This window comes from Felis catus, chromosome E3 (genome assembly GCF_018350175.1).
Source record: "Felis catus isolate Fca126 chromosome E3, F.catus_Fca126_mat1.0, whole genome shotgun sequence".
NCBI classification, from domain to species: domain Eukaryota; kingdom Metazoa; phylum Chordata; class Mammalia; order Carnivora; family Felidae; genus Felis; species Felis catus.
In genome coordinates this window covers 9,913,402-9,929,292 of record NC_058383.1, presented here as the reverse complement: position 1 = coordinate 9,929,292, position 15,891 = coordinate 9,913,402, and the positions used below count along the sequence as shown (strand labels likewise).

Here is a 15,891-nt window from a genome sequence, read left to right as displayed (position 1 = left end):
GGAACACGCGGGGCGGGACCAGGCTCGTGAAAGTGACGCGTGGGGCGTGACCGGGCAGGTGGAGGGCATGCGCGGAACTTGATGGGCACGTGACAGGGACTCCCGGAGCCGGATGTGTGCGAGCATGATGGAAGATGGGGCGGTGCCGCGCTGGGAGAGATGGAGCCCCTTGGCGGGGAGAAGTGGATCAGGAGGAGGCGCGTGAAGGGGACGCCTGTGGCAAGACGGGGCGCCAGGGGCGCGCGTGGGATGGCGCGGGAGATGGGCCATGCGGGTGGTCGGGACTGGCAGTGGCTCGGGACTTGGTGGGTGGGGTGGGGCTTGTGGTGGGACTCGAGGTGGGAGCAGGCTGGGGAGGACAGAGTTCCAGAAACAGCCTGCTGCCGGAAGTGTGCGGCCTTGCTAAGTGGGTTACCTCCACTTTTTCAATTTTCCTCCACCTTTTCGTGCTAGAGAAATGTAGACGCAGACAGGCCTTTCAAGTCAAACTGCCTCGTTCGTCAGAGAACAAGGCAACGTTGTCCTTCACGTCACGGTCACTAAATCCACAGAATCCATACCTGCTCCCCGGTGGTGGGGGCGGGGGGTGCAAAGCACGAATGGCCCCTGACGTCACCCCCTCCTGCTTTTTCCCTGGGGCCTGCAGCTCTTGCCCACTCCAGGATTTGAGAGGTGGCCCCTCTTTCCTGCACCCATCATGCCTTGACTATTGGATCATTTCTTCAGCTTCTATGTTTCCTAAAATCACCAGCCCTAAACAAGCGCCACCTTTGTCCCACGTCTCACTCCTGCTGCAGGTGGTCCCATGCCTAGTCTTCTCGACTTCTCAAAAAGAGTTGTTGGGGTGCCTGGGTGGCCAGTTGGTTAAGCGTCGGACTTCGCTCTGCTCAGGTCATGATCTCACCATTTGTGGGTTTGAGCCCCGTGTGGGCCTCTGTGCTGACAGCTCAGAGCCTGGAGCCTGCTTTGGAGTCTGTGTCTCCCTCTCTCTGCCCCTCCCCTACTCGCACTCTTTTCTCTCTCTCTCTCTCAAAAATAAGCATTTAAAAAATGGGGGGGGGGGCGCCTGGGTGGCTCAGTCGGTTAAGCGGCCGACTTCGGCTTAGGTCATGATCTTACGGTCAGTGAGTTCGAGCCCTGCGTCGGGCTCTGTGTTGACAGCTCAGAGCCTGGAGCCTGTTTCAGATTCTGTGTCTCCCTCTCTCTGACCCTCCCCCGTTCATGCTCTCTCTCTGTCTCAAAAATAAATAAACGTTAAAAAAAAATAAAAAAAAAATTTTTTTTAAGTTGCTATAGAGCGTTTTTCAATTATTTTGTCTCTACTTCCTTATCCTCCCTTTTTTCTTCAACCCACCGCAGTACCACTTTCCCCTGCTCCATGTCACCAAGACTGCACTTCATGTTAAATCCATAAGATAGTCCTGTGTCCTCAGATTTCTGGACTCTTGTCAGCATTTGATGAAGTTGGTTCCTCTTTAAATGCTTTTTGTCCTGTTCTGTATCTCTTTCCTATCGTCACCATCAATTACTACAGATTAGGTGTTCTGAGCCACAGATATTTATGATTTCACGTATTTGTCATAAATTTTGTAGGTCAGAGACACCAGCCAGTCTCAATGAACTAAAATCAAGGCCTCCGCCTTAATACAGGCTCCGGGGAAGAATCTAAAGCTCATCCATGTTGGTAAACCTAGATCCTTGCGGCTCTACACCTGAGGTCCCCACATCCTTGCTGTAAATTGGCCAGGGGGCCACACTCCACTCACAGAGGCCTCTCTCCCGTCCTTGTTCGTGGCCTTTCTACACATTGGAGTTCGCAACAGCATGCCGAATCTTCTCAGTCTTCCTGATTCTTGCCTGAGAAAGTCCTCTAGTGTTCAGGGTCAAATGGATCTGCTTTCATATTCTGATCTGCTTCCATATTCCTGTCTGTCTGGCTGTCTCTTCTCAGTCATCTTCTTGACCGGTATACACTAACAACCTCAGGGCCCTATCCTTGGACCCTTGCCCTTCCCTGTTTTTAAGTTTTTTTTTTTCTTTTGATTTTGAGAGAGAATGTGTGAGAGAGCACACAAGCTGGGGAGGGGTAGGGTGTGGGGGACAGAGGATCTGAATCAGGCTCTGCTCGGCAGAGAGTCTGAGCTGAATCAGCAAAGAGTCTGATGTGGGGCTCGAACTCATGAACCGTGAAATCATGACCTGAGCCAAAGGCAGATGCTTAACTGACTGAACCACTCAGGTGGCCCAGCCCTTCTCTGTTCTTCTTATTTTTTAATGTTTATTTACTTTTGGGAGAGAGAGAAGGAGACAGGATCCGAAGCAGGCTCCAGGCTCTGAGTTGTCAGTACAGAGTCGAGTGCGGGGCTCAAACCCATGAACTGTGTGATTGTGACCTGGGCCGAAGTCCGATCCTTAACCGACTGAGTCACCCAGGCGCCCCAGCCCTTCTCTGTTCTAATCCCAGAGAGATCCCAGCCATTCCCACAAGTTTAAATATGTGAGGTAAACAGGTGGTATATACCTGGCCAGCCTAAGGCCTCCCCTGCACACTAGACCTCCAGGCTCCTGTGCTCAATTGCCTTTTTCGGTGGTTCTCAAAGTGTAGTCCCCAGACCAGCAGCAGTGTTGTCTGGAAACTTGTTAAAAATGCAAATTCCTGAGCCTATCCCTGTGCTCCTGAATCAGAAACTCAGGCTAGAGCCCAGAAGTCTGTATTTTCACAAGCACCCCGGATAATTCTGTTGTTTGCTGAAGTCTGCAGACCACTGCTACTCAGGTGTCCTTGGGCATCTGACTCTAGATTTCCCAGGTACATTTTACCTTGATCTTTTCCTTATCAGCCTTCACGATCCATCCACTCAGGCGCTAAAGTTACTCTGATCCATTATCTACAAGTGGCCGGAGTGGTCTTTTAAAAATATGTCAGATGATATTCCTTTGCCTCAAAATCCTCCTGTAGCTCCCACTGCCCTTGAAATTCAGTCTGAACCTTTGCCCTGCTCCAGGGCCCTCTCTGCCAGCCCCTCTGACCTGTTCTCCTGGTGTTCCCTCTCACTACGCTCCAGCTACTCAGATTTTCTCTAGTGTATCTCCTAAATGCTGGGCTCTTTCTAGCCTCAGAGCCTTTGCATTTGCTGCCCAGGCCTGGTCTGCCCTCTTGTAGTTTTTCAGGCAGTTGGCATGTTTGTATCCTTCGGGTCTCAACCATCCATCCTCAAAGACACTGCGCTGCCCCTTTCTAAAGAATCTAAAGCTCATCCATGTTGGTAAACCTAGATCCTTGCGGCTCTACACCTGAGGTGCCCACATCCTTGCTGGGAATTGGCCAGGGGGCCACACTCCGCTTGCAGAGGCCTCTCTCCCGTCCTTGTTTGTGGCCTTTCTGTCCCTCAAACAACCTATTCCCTCCTGCCATTCTTTCTCAGCACATTGTTTCCTTCCTGCGTCACATTAAATACGATGATGTTTTCTTGTTGATGATCCTACCTCACTCCTACTACGGTTATATTACAAATTTTGAAAGGACAAAAACCTCATCTGTCATGTTCCCTGATGTTTCCCTAATGCTCAGCTTGCTGCTTGACACATATCAGGTGCTCCATAAATGTTTGTTGAATTAACAAATCAAATTAGCCTTCAACATGCCTGTGCCAGACTTTGGTCTTGCTTGTCGTGGGGTAGAGAGGGCCCCTACTGGCAGACAGGGATGCTTAGGTCTCTGCGAGTTGTGTCTTGCTGGTCTAGAGCTCCTTGGTTCTTTCCTTTCTTTTTTTTAGTGTTTGTTTATTTTTATTTTTTTATTTTTAAAATCTTTTTTTTTTTTTCAACGTTTATTTATTTTTGGGACAGAGAGAGACAGAGCATGAACGGGGGAGGGGCAGAGAGAGAGGGAGACACAGAATCGGAAACAGGCTCCAGGCTCCGAGCCATCAGCCCAGAGCCCGACGCGGGGCTCGAACTCACGGACCGCGAGATCGCGACCTGGCTGAAGTCGGACGCTTAACCGACTGCGCCACCCAGGCGCCCCAGTGTTTGTTTATTTTGAGAGAGAGAGAATCCCGAGCAGGCTCTGCACTGAGCACAGACAGAGCCTGACTCGGGACTTGAACTCATGAACCATGAGATCATGTCCTGAACTGAAATCAGTAGTCAGACGCTCAACCAGCTGAGCCACCCAGGCGCCCCTTGAGCTCCTTGTTTCTTAACACTCCTGGAGACCTGCTTCCATCTCTTCCTTTTCAAGTCAGTAATTTTTTTTATCCCACCTCCATGATATGCGTAGCATTTTCTGACTGTAATATTTATTAACTGCATAAAGAAATGTCGTTAGGGACACCTGGGTGGCTCAGTCGGTGAAGTATCTGACTCTTGACTTCAGGTTCAGGTCATGATCTCACGGTTGGTGGGATCGAGCCCCACATTGGGCTTTGTGCTGACAGCGTGGAGCCTGCTTGGGATTCTCTCTCTTCCTCTCTCTTTCTGCCCCTCCCCTATTTGCATGTGCACACTCTCTCAAAATAAGTAAATTAGCTTTAAAAAAAAAAAAAAAGCCATTGAACTCCTAAACCTTTGAAAGGCTTTGTATAAAAAGGTTCTCAATTCAATGGTATTGAGTAATGGTATTAATGGTATTCAACTGTATTGGAAGTGAGACACGAAAGAGCACAACCTAGATAATTCTGTTTATTTGAATGTCAAAATAAAGCTATATAAATCTACGATGACAAGAGTTAGGGGAATAGCTATCCTTGCCAGGGGCTTCTGACTGGAGAGCACATAGTGTCTTCCGGGTGCTGGAAACATTCTGTGTGTTGATCTCGAGGGTGAGTAAATGTGTGAAATGTGTACATTAAGTGTATAGTTAAGATATGCGTACTTTATAGAGGTCCTGTCTCAAGAAGTTGAATAAATAAAAATGTCTTCAAAAAAATAGATTCAGAAAGAGTTGTGTCAAAACATGAATCCACTCCTGTTTGGGGTCTGTAAGGTGTGGCTGGGGGACCACTCCTCTGTCTCCCCCGCTTCCCCGAAGCGTGGCCAAGGTGAGCGTCTGAATGTTGGAATTATCAACGTTGCCAGCTGAAGGAGGCTGCCTCCTCCGTCTCGTGATGTGGCCCAGTTTCCACCTGATTCTGGGTGACCTTGAGGACATAGGAGTGTTGCTGGGAAAGGGGAGGAGGAAAGGGGCAGAGACAAAGGGTGGAGCAGGCGGTCAGCTACAATCCCCACATCTCTTAGTGCCTCTGTCCCAACCTGGGGAGAAGAGAAGGTAGAGCAGATCCAGCGAACGTCTCAGTGGATTGTGAGAAAGCAGGTAGTTCGTTGTGGGGGCCCTCCCTGGGTCCGTGGCCAACTTGCACCTGGTGCTTGTCCTTTTTCAGTGCCGATCATTTTGCACAGGGAGTGGGTGCGAATTTAGGAGGCTACCCTCCTCGGTCTCCGACTCTCCAGAACAGTGTTGTTAAGACAGCACTCTCTGCTTTAGAATGACCTTGGGGAAGGAGGGTGCTATTGTAAATGCAGATTTCTGGGGCTCACTGAGTATGTGTGAGGGGCTGACGCAGGAATCGGTTGTTATCGTGCTTCCAACAGTTGCTCGCCAGTTTTGAGAACTGATCTAGAAAGTGGGAAGGACCTTTGCTTGTTTTTGCTGTCCAGTTCTGAGTCAGTACGCCTACTGCGGCTGGAGGGCACATTGTTGGTGTCACTCCAGATGACCCAGCAGACGGCCCCTTTTGTGTTTACCTACAAATTGGGGTGAAAAATGTAGAATCCTGTATCTACAAGTGATTCCCCCCCAATTAAGCCCTTTATTTTAAAGATAGGAAAGGGGCACCTGGATGGCTCAGTTGGTTAAGTGTCCAACTTTGGCTCAGGTCATGATCTCAAAAATAAATTAAAAAGAAAATAAAGATGGGAAATAGGCCCAAGGTCATAGGCATTGGGATTGGAATCCAGGCCTGGAGACCCTAAGGCACTCTTAACTTCCAGTGGCACTTGGCGGGGGGATTGGGGGCACAGTGCGGAGGGAACAGACTTGAGAAAGCTGCCCTGTGTTCTAGCCAGCACCGTGGATGGCGTGGCAGGTGAGCGTGCCCGAGCTGGAGGACCGCCTTCAGTGCCCCATCTGCCTGGAGGTCTTCAAGGAGCCCATGATGCTGCAGTGCGGCCACTCCTACTGCAAGGGCTGCCTGGTAAACCTGTCCCACCACCTGGACTCGGAGCTCCGCTGCCCAGTGTGCCGGCAGGAGGTGGATAGCAGCAGCTCCCCGCCCAACGTCTCTCTGGCGCGGGTGATCGAAGCTCTACAGCTCCCCGGGGACCCGGAGCCCAAGGTCTGCCAGCACCACCGGAACCCGCTCAGCCTCTTCTGTGAGAGGGACCAGGAGCTCATCTGCGGCCTCTGCGGCCTGCTGGGCTCCCACCAGCACCACCGCGTCACGCCTGTCTCCACCGTCTACAGCCGCATGAAGGTGGGCTGCGAGGCTGCTGCGGGTGGGGGTGGGGGGCGCGGGGCACGCCCAAGGAGCCCAGCTCCCGCGCTCTCTGGCGCCATCGCCTGGCACAGAAGGGTCCCAGGCCAGGATGCCGGTGCCCTGCAGCCCTGTCCTGGAGCTGAACTCTGTAGAGTGTGTTCTCAGCAGCTCCAATCTCCAGGTGCTGGGCACCGCAGACAGGCATGATGGAGAGTCCTTGTCGAGTGCTAGCCCCTTCCCTCGCTCGGTTTTTCTTCGCAGCTTTCATCCATTTTTTGAGTGCTCTCCCAGACCCCACATGAGGGAAAGCACTTTGTTTCCTTGGGTATTTTCACGCCTAGAGCCATGACTAGCATGTAGTAAAAGCTCAAAATGTATTTGTGGAAACAGTGGATTCCTGCCCTCATGAACTTAGATTTAGCACGTCATTATTTAAGATGAATAACGCTGATCTAAGATTTATGAAAGGTGGGGTTCTCACTATATTTTACAAATGAGGAAACAGGCTCAGAGAAGCCAAGAGTCTTAACCCAAGGTCATACAGCTTGTCGGTGGCAGAGGTAGGACACAAACTGGCCAGTTTTCTTTCCACTGCCAACAGATCAAAAGAGGCAGGAAGGATCCTGGAAAGTGAATTCTTATAGGGCACCTGGCAGAGTGTTCGGGAGGAAGGGAGAGTAAAGGTAAGGAATGACAAAATACAGGTGATAGGGGTGGGGAAAAAGAAAGAGCATCCAGATATGAAGGCAGAGGGGTCCCCTGTCACTGTTCCTGGGATTTCCTGGCTGAGTGAGCAGCGTTTCTTTGCTCTTGGAACCCTGGGAGACAAGTATGAAATGTGCACAGGGCCAGCCAGGCCATCCACCAGACCCTCTGACCCACAGACGTGTGCTTGGCATTTAACCTGTGCCAGATATGCTAGAGCACATGGTACAATAGTGGGCAAGTGGTTTGGCCTGCCCCGGGGAGCTCACAATCTGGGAGTCTGACGGTCCCCATGTGTTGGGTGCTACCATCAAGATTAAATACAGGCAATCGTGAGGCCATCTGGACTGTAGCTCCTGCATGCTCTCAGGTAGTCAGGGAAGGTTCTCTGGAGGAAGTGGACTGCTAAACCAAGATCTGAACCACAGGGAGGACGTGGTAGGAAAAAAGGGGGAGGAAAGCATTCCATGTATAAAGACAGCCCTGCAAAAGATCAGGAGACATATTTGAAGAATTATAAGTTGTTCTGTCAAGCTCTGGAGAGAGGTAAGCAGGAGCCAGGTCTTGCAAAGCCTTCTGTGAAATGTGAAGGGATCTGTAGTTTATTCAGAGGAGCATCATGGTGGGGTCTCCGGAGGGTTTTAAGCAGAGTGGTGATGTGGTCCAAACACTGCTGGGGGGTAGACTGGAGACTGAGGCTGGGGATAAAAGATTGGGAGAATTACATATGGGTGGTAATTGAGGCTACGGGAGTGGAGAAGACCAATCAGGAGAGTCTTCAGAGTGATAGGGAAGATACGGACGATGCCCCCAAAGGACACCAGGGTTTAAGATTCGGGTAGAGAAAGAACCCCAAAAAAGGACAGAAAGAATCAGCAGAGGGAACAGGAACACTGGCTGAATACGACCTCCTGGAGATCAGGACAGAGCGTTTTAATGAGAACAAGATCACTTGTGTGAAATGCCTGCTGAGGATTGGAAAGAGTCTGTTAGGTTTAGCAGTAAGAATTGATTATCTTGGCAAGAGTCATTTCAGTGGAGTGTGGGAGGAGGAAGCCAGATTGCAGTGCAGCGAGATCGAGAGCCTGTGTTTTATTAGCCCTGGAGAGAAGGAGACACACAGGAGCTCACTCATCATTTCTGGCTTGGAGCCGGGGATGGCTTGGGTCCTGGTTTTGGATGTGGCTGTTTGATCCCAAGACTCTTTGCTGTGATGCCACTGAATTATGTTCCTTTATTAGATCCCTTTTATGCATGCCTGTTGTCCTCCTGTTGATTGAGATCTTGAGATTATTTATTTGTGTGTTTCTGTTTACTCTCACTGTGACCCAGTTGACGAAAAGAACTAATCCCATCTCTCTCTGCCTCAGGAGAGTTGCTACTGGAACTTCGTTCTCGGGCTGTTATGAGATCTTCTGATGTCTTGTTTTCCAGAGCAAGACTCTGTGTCCATTTATCCCTACACTGGTTTTATTCTTTACTCTGCTCATTTCCTGAAAGCCTCTTGCGGCTGATTTCTTTTTTTCTTTTCCTTAAGTTTATTTATATATTTTTGGTAATCTCTATACCCAATGTGGGGCTTGAACTCACAACCCCGCGATCGTCAGTTGCCTGCTCTTCCAACCGAGCCAGCCAGGCACCCCTCTTGCTGCTGACTTCTGCTTGGGAACTGTCTAAGCCAAAGACTTGTACGCTCCATGGGCACAAACCAGCACCACTCGAGTAGTGCAGCTGGATGGGAGTCTAGGTGGTCCTGGTTGAATCTTTAAGACTCCGTCAGATTTGGGGCCAGGAAGGCCAGGAGAAGTGCGTTTACTTCAGCCTGGGGAGGCCCAAACCTGCCAGCGATTGAGTCAGGTCTTTATAGGGATTGGGGAATCCCCAGGTATAACCTGGGCTACTGTATGCACCATTGGCCTCACTTGGAGTCAGCCTTTTTGTGATGCTCTTGATCACATGCCCACTGATTCTAGATCTGCTGGTGACCAGGCAGTTTATGTGGTCATCCAGCGTTCTGTTCAGGGAGTGTGGGCTTCAGACTGGTCATCGCCCCCCTTGGATGTTGTGTGGTGACTTCCAGGTAGTTGTAACAACGTTTAGGGTCTGTCTCCATGTCCTGCAGAGGAATGACCTGGAGATCCTTTTCTGTCTGGGTAATTCCTGCCCTCGATGTGGAATATTCTTGAATAATTTCACCTGTTTTGGAGTCAGGAGTACCCGGGTAGCCCTTTCCCTGGTTCCACTGGGAGTGCTTGTGGCCACTGGGATGTCCCCTGGATGGGTGAAGCCCAGGGCTGGCCCCAAGGAGCTGAAAGCGTGCAGGGGTCAGCTACTCATGAGGCCGTGGTACATTGCCTCCAGGAGGAGCTAGCGGCTCTCATCTCTGACCTGAAGCAGGAGCAGAAGAAGGTGGATGAGCATATTGCCAAGCTGGTGAACAACAGGACCCGGATTGTCGTGAGTGCCCTTTCCCTCTGTCCCCTTAACCCCGGGGCTGGTCACCTTCCCTTTCCTGCAGAGCCCGGTTGTGATTTGTCCTTTACAGAAACCCATGCTTTCATATAAAGCCAGAATTCAAAGCATTGCAGGGCGGAGTGGGGAAAGGGCAAATCCCCTCAGGGGAATCAACTCAGTTGTCAGGACTCTGTCCAAATTGGCTGTGTCCCTCTTGTCCTTGGGACTGAGATAACACAGAACCTAAGTACCAGATGTAAACAGCTCAAAGTGTGGGCATGACTCTCTTGCCCCCACCCCCCCCCCCCCCCCAACGCCTGACTCGCCGTGTCTGCTTGACCTTGACAGTCTGTGGAGCCTGCCCAGTAGCTTGGAGCAGAGTGTAGAAAGGCCTGAAGCCCTTGGTGGCTTTCTGCTTTTCCTGAATGACAGGCACACTGGGGCTGCAAGCATGTGGAGCCCAGGCCCTGCAGGCAGTTGTGAAACAGAAGCAGGAGACCCATCTCCCCTGAGGGTCCTCTTGGTTAACCTTCCTCAGCCTGACAGGGAGGCTGAACTCAGGGTTACACAGGGAATCTGGCTCTCTGAAGTCTGCCCTCCCAGGGCCTTTCAGACCTTTTCCAGTTGTGGAACCCTGTACTGAAGCAAAATCTTACTTGCACGTTTAATAGTTAGGACTGAAGAAAGCAGTGCCACTGTGTTTGAAATGGGTGCTGGGGCCCAGTCTGTCCCCTGCCTGTATTGCTGTCCCCCGTGGCCACACGGGGGGTGCCCAGGCACAGTGTGAACAGCGCACGAGTCAGCCTGCAACTCAAGTACTAGAACCAGCTCGGATTGGAAAAGCCCAGGAAGGCCTAAGCTGCCAGGGCCTGAGGACACGGGGGTCAGCCGGAGGCAGGCGGTTCTGGCTGAGGTTCTGGCCGTGACCAGCCCCTTCTCGTCCCAGAATGAATCTGACGTCTTCAGCTGGGTGATCCGTCGCGAGTTCCAGGAGCTGCACCACCTGGTGGATGAGGAGAAGGCCCGTTGCCTGGAGGGGTTGGAGGGTCATACCCGTGGCCTTGTGGCCTCCCTGGACATGCAGCTGGAGCAGGCCAAGGGCACTCAGGAGCGGCTGGGCCAGGCTGAACGTGTGCTCGAGCAGTTCAGTAATGAGAGTCACTATGAGTTTATCCGGGTGAGTGGACAAGGGAGTGTCACCCACGCCCAGGTCCCCAGGGTCCCAAGAGCCTCCCCCATGCCTTAACCCACCTGTCTTGTTTTCCAGAAGTATCACTCCACGGCCTCCAGGTAATAACCTTGGAGGGAGCTCTCAGCTTGGATCTGGTGGCTCCTCTACCCCACTTCCTGTCTGTAGCTGCACCAGTGCCTTGTCAGCAGCTGCCCACATCTGGCTCTGTACTGAGCCCAGGGAACAGGGAGATGAAGGTCATGCCCCTGCCTTTAAGGGTCTCAAAGACTGGTGGGAGGCAGATGGTGAACTCCGGTTACATCACTGATCACTGTGGGTACTTAAGACCAGAGAAGTTCACACAAGCTACAGAAATAACAGGAGGAGGTGACTGAGGTTGGGGGCGGGGGGGGGGGGGTGGGACTGGTGAAGATGGCATACAGGGGGGTGAGCTTAGGGCATAGGACAGGTGTTGGCCAGGTAAGCAGAGTGGGGAAGGGTCATCTGAAAGGCTCAAGTGTGCAGACTTGGGAGAAATGTGAACTCAGTATGAATGGGGTAAAATGTAGGCTACAGGGCAGAATGGGTGATGAGTGGGAGAGGTGGGCAAGAGCCAGGATGAGGGGCCTCGAATCCTGCACCATGGGTTGTGGGAAGGGATTGGATCCATGTTCCAGCCCCAACAAATGAATAGCCATGCAGTTCTTAGCCTTCCTCAGATCCTGATTGTGGGAATCTCCTTGTCTGTTTTAAATTTCCTTTGGTCTTCTGGATAGTCAGGTTAGGAGCATTGGTTTAAAAGAATGGACAGTGTAGCTGATTGGGAGCAGGTGTCCGCTCCAGCTGTGGCCAGGGGCCAGGGTCGCCCAATATCAAGAAGCGATCCTCAAACGTTAGCGTGCATCAGAGCCACCTGGAGGGCTCCTTAAAACGTCACTGAGCCCTAGTAATCACTTTCAGCAGGTCTGGGGTGGCCCCGAGAAATTTGCATTTCTGACAAGCCTCCAGGTGATGCCCTTTGAGAACCACTGATGTAGTGTTTCTCCTTCCGGGAAGGGGCGGGGCCTCTGAGAGTGGGGTGGAGGGGAGGAAATGATGGGCCTCTTGAGTGCACAGTGTCCTGAGCTGTGACTGGCTGGTTGGACTTGCCCATGGGTGAAGGGCTGGGGTGCGCGGTGTGCATCCCCGCCATCACGTAGGACTGTCGCCCTCAGAGCAGAGCTCCAGCAGGCCCGGCCTCTGGAAGGCGCCTTCAGCCCCATCTCCTTCAAGCCGGGCCTCCACCAGGCTGACATCAAGCTGACTGTGTGGAAAAGGCTCTTCCGAAAAGTTCTGCCGGGTAAGGCTCCAACCCGTTCTCTTCCCTGAGGGCTGCCATGCAGGGTGGGTAGCAGTTTGTCACTTGTGCCAGAGTTTAGGGTGCAGAAGACTGGAAGGGTGTTCGCGTAGGTTAGTGTTGAGAGCATGGCTTTGGGGCTCCACCAGACAGCTCTGTCCCTTACTAGCTGAAGATCCAACCTGTAATCTGAGTCTGCTTCCTCATCTGCAAGGAGGGGGTATTAAAGTCCACCTTGCTGGGCTGTGTAGTTTATAAACATTCAAATGTGTGTGCATAGTTTCGTGTTTAATAAATGGTAGCTATCGCTCTGTCAAAAAATAACACGAAGACATTTAACGAATTCCTTTGTTACTAGCACATAAGGGAGATCAATCGGTAAGCTGATTTCATCTAACAAAGACAAAAATAGGGTTTGTTGTAAAACAAAAAGGGGAGGGGAGGAAAAAACCTGATGATCTCTGGTCCATGAATGTTGTTTGTGTGGTTTTGGTGTAAATTGATTAGTTGGCAGGTAATCCAGAGGTCAGTTGGGACAGTTTGTCCTTGAATGGGCTGGTAGGATATCAAAACAATTGCACTTGATAAGGATTCTCCTGGGGAGTTTAGCTGTGGTGCACAAGTGACGGGCCGTCTTCCAGGACCTTCCATCTGCACCGCCATCTTAGGCAGGCAGGTGCGTGCCCTTTCCCTTACCAGAATGCCTCCCTCACAGCTGCCCCATTTTTCCCACCGTTCAGGCATTGTTTGTTCATTCAGCAGTCCTCAGGGTTGCCTCTTCTGTGCCCCTTCTCAGAAGGCCCCTCCGATTCTGGGATGAGGCCTTTGCAGTTCCTCTCCTGAGGAGCTCAGGGCCTCCCTCTGGGGTAGGGTCTGCTGCCTTCTGTGTAGCTGCAAAACACACTTCTTTGATCTTTCCTAGCCCCGGAGTCCCTCAAGCTGGACCCCGCCACCGCCCACCCACTCCTGGAACTCTCCAAGGGCAACACGGTGGTGCAGTGTGGGCTCCTGGCCCAGCGGCGAGCCAGCCAGCCAGAGCGCTTTGACTACAGTACCTGTGTCCTGGCCAGCCGGGGCTTCTCCTGCGGCCGTCACTACTGGGAGGTGGTGGTGGGCAGCAAGAGCGACTGGCGCCTGGGGGTCATCAAGGGCACGGCCAGTCGCAAGGGCAGGCTGAGCAAGTCCCCGGAGAATGGCGTGTGGCTCATTGGCCTGAAGGAGGGCCGGGTGTACGAGGCCTTCGGCTGCCCTCGGGTGCCCCTGCCTGTGGCCGGCCACCCCCACCGCATCGGCGTCTACTTGCACTACGAGCGTGGCGAGCTCACCTTCTTTGATGCTGACCGGCCCGATGACCTGCGGCCGCTCTACACGTTCCAGGCTGACTTCCAGGGCAAGCTCTACCCCATCCTGGACACGTGCTGGCACGAGAAGGGCGGCAACGCGCTGCCTCTGGTGCTGCCCCCGCCCAGCGGGCCTGCCCACCTCACCCCCACGCAGCCCACCAAGCTGTAGGGCTGCCGGTCGGTCTGCCTGCCCGCGGGCTCTTCCCAGCCGGGGCTCCGCTGGGTCCAGTGTGCAGAGATGATGTTCTTTACCGTGTGGGAAGGTCTTCACGCCTGTGTGTTCCTAGAAACGTTTAATGATAGGAAGAAAAGGACCCTAATCCCTTCCCCTACAGCCAGGGGCCTATTGATTCACCTTTTGCCGGGTTATTCACCTCCTCATAAACCAGCAGAACCAGGCCTGGGTGTCCACGGGTTAAGATAGGCTTCCCTTGGTCCCTCCTAAGCCCACTTTCTGCTTCCTCTTTTAACTGAAGCTGGAAACATTCCCGCACGTGATTTCTCCGTGTCATTGTGAACTTAAGGATAATAAATTTGATACCGTCTTTCTCTTTAGATGATTTGCAAATGTTAACAACTGTACATATGCCGCTTTACACTCAGGTCTTTAAAACTGCTCCAGCTTCCAGTCAGGTCAGATCTTGCCTCTGCGCCGTGCAGGCTGGGCTGTGGTTAGAGTCGCGCCAATCACTCTGTCTTCGCTGTCTTCAAAGGCCTCTCTCTCGACTTCCCTCACCATTCGTTGGGATGGAAATAACACTGCTTCAGAGCAGAAGCAAGTAGGGTCTAGATGGGTGTGGCCTATCTCTGAAAGCTGCTGGGCGCACAGGAGTGGCTCAGAGCCTCCCTCTGTCCGTGGTGAGTCTGCCCCTGGCCACAGCTGATGGTGTCCGTTCCAGACTGAGGCTGGGACAGCTGAATTCTCTGCCAAGAATTTGAAAAATGGAAGAGAGAGTGGCTGCGGCCGAGGCATCTGAGACCTGGTGCTTTAGAGAGAAGCTCCCCAGCCTTGTGCCACTGAGGTCTGTGGAGCTGCCTGAGAGACCTCTGTGGGGAACAGCTGTGTCCTGGTCCCCTGGCACTTACTCACCTTGGCCACACAGGCGAAGGCTTGACCTGCAGGCTGTCTGGGAGATCCTCCAGGAACCAGAGAGGATGGGAGGCTTGTGAGGCACCGACCCAAGGCCGTCTCCACTGACCTTATCCCATAGGAGAGTCAGGAACCATCACCTCCCAGGCTCTGATAGGTCTGAGACTTCCGGCCCCACCTCCTTCCGAATAGAGCTGTAGACGGTAAAATAGCCTGGCTGCATCTAGAACTGGCTTCTCAGCAACAGGAGATCCCCCAGCCCTCACTGCAGCCATCCTTCCGTTGTGTGCAACAAGGACCGTGAGGCACCTTCGGCCGATCTTCCTTCTGCCCATGTAAGTAATCGGCTGTCTGAACCAAAAGGTGCTTGTTGTATCTTTACCGGCTGAATCTGTGAGGCCTTGGCCCTGGCTCCTGCGTGTTTGACACCTTGCAGACCTGGTTTTTGGTTATGAAGCTCTTCCTTCAGTTCCATGATTGGGCTGAAGATTGTCACCCTCTGCATCCACTCCCCTCCACCTCTCCCCCCTGTTCTGTGTCCTGGGAGGCTGGTCCCGGTGGAACCCAAAACCCTCTAGCTTCCTGTTGGGGTCAGCAGATGGGAGGCACTGGTAGGAGGTCCAAGGGCAGGAGAAGGAGTTCAAGTACTTATTTTTTTGGTTTCCTGCCTGCCTGGCTGTGGGTTGGCAGCTTTCCTCATCCAGAGATCACTAACAGGGGGTCCCTTCCTCTGTTGCTCTCCTTTGTTCCTTCAGGCCGGGCGGCGAGCAGTTCTGTCACTAGCCCTGAGTCTGCACCATCTCTTATGATTTCCCTTAACTCTGACCATTCTTTTATAAATACTCCCTTCTCTAAGCTCATCTCAACTACCGTTGTGCGTTCACCTTTCGGCTCCCCCCCACCCCCCCAGCCCCAGGTGCCAATAGACACCTCTGCGCTCACTTAGTAAATCCCTTCTTTTGTTTGGCCGGCCAGAGTTCGTGTTTCTGCTTGCACCCGAGAGATCCACCCAATATGGAGAAGGCAGAGGAAAGAGCAGTGAATTCTTTATGCGGAGTTGGCATTTTAGCTGAAAAAAAGTGGAATACAGGCAGAGGGGAAGAGCTTTTGGGGGTCTAGTCCACCGAGGGGTGCTGCGGCTGGAGCTGCACCTGGTGCGGGGGTGGAGGCCAGACCAGGGAGGGCCATTGATGCTACTTTAGTGCGTATTAACTTTGTTCTGTAGCAATGACGGTGTGGAAGGGAGGGAGTCTGCCCCAGGAGGAAATACTAGACTGGCAGAAAGGAGGTCAGAGGATGGAACACCAGAACTTAAA

General features: G+C 52.5%; 1 protein-coding gene across 4 annotated transcripts; it reads left to right on the top strand.

The window, feature by feature from the left end:
• Window positions 1-10: 10 nt before the first annotated feature.
• Window positions 11-14,040, top strand: TRIM50 (tripartite motif containing 50). Of its 4 annotated transcripts, none has more exons than XM_045048051.1 (7): window positions 11-197; window positions 6,063-6,473; window positions 9,543-9,638; window positions 10,582-10,812; window positions 10,906-10,925; window positions 12,021-12,145; window positions 13,065-14,040. In XM_045048051.1, exons 1-7 carry the CDS (start codon window positions 135-137, stop codon window positions 13,652-13,654), a joined length of 1,536 nt encoding a protein of 511 aa, XP_044903986.1. In that variant the 5' UTR covers window positions 11-134; the 3' UTR covers window positions 13,655-14,040. The 4 variants fall into 4 exon arrangements, with proteins under 4 accessions (XP_044903986.1, XP_044903985.1, XP_044903987.1 ...); XM_045048050.1 differs by having other exon boundaries at window positions 10,903-10,925; XM_045048052.1 differs by lacking the exon at window positions 11-197 and adding an exon at window positions 4,072-4,242 and having other exon boundaries at window positions 10,903-10,925.
• The last annotated feature ends 1,851 nt before the right edge of the window (window positions 14,041-15,891 follow it).

What these genes read in the sequence shown, in the direction of transcription:
- TRIM50 (XM_045048050.1), top strand. Translation starts at nt 135, where the DNA reads ATGGGGCGGTGCCGCGCTGGGAGAGATGGAGCCCCTTGGCGGGGAGAA. An exon ending in GTCACTATGAGTTTATCCGG is followed by an intron (nt 10,813 to 10,902) that starts GTGAGTGGACAA and finishes CTTGTTTTCCAG; the next exon opens with AAGTATCACTCCACGGCCTC. An exon ending in TATCACTCCACGGCCTCCAG is followed by an intron (nt 10,926 to 12,020) that starts GTAATAACCTTG and finishes TGTCGCCCTCAG; the next exon opens with AGCAGAGCTCCAGCAGGCCC.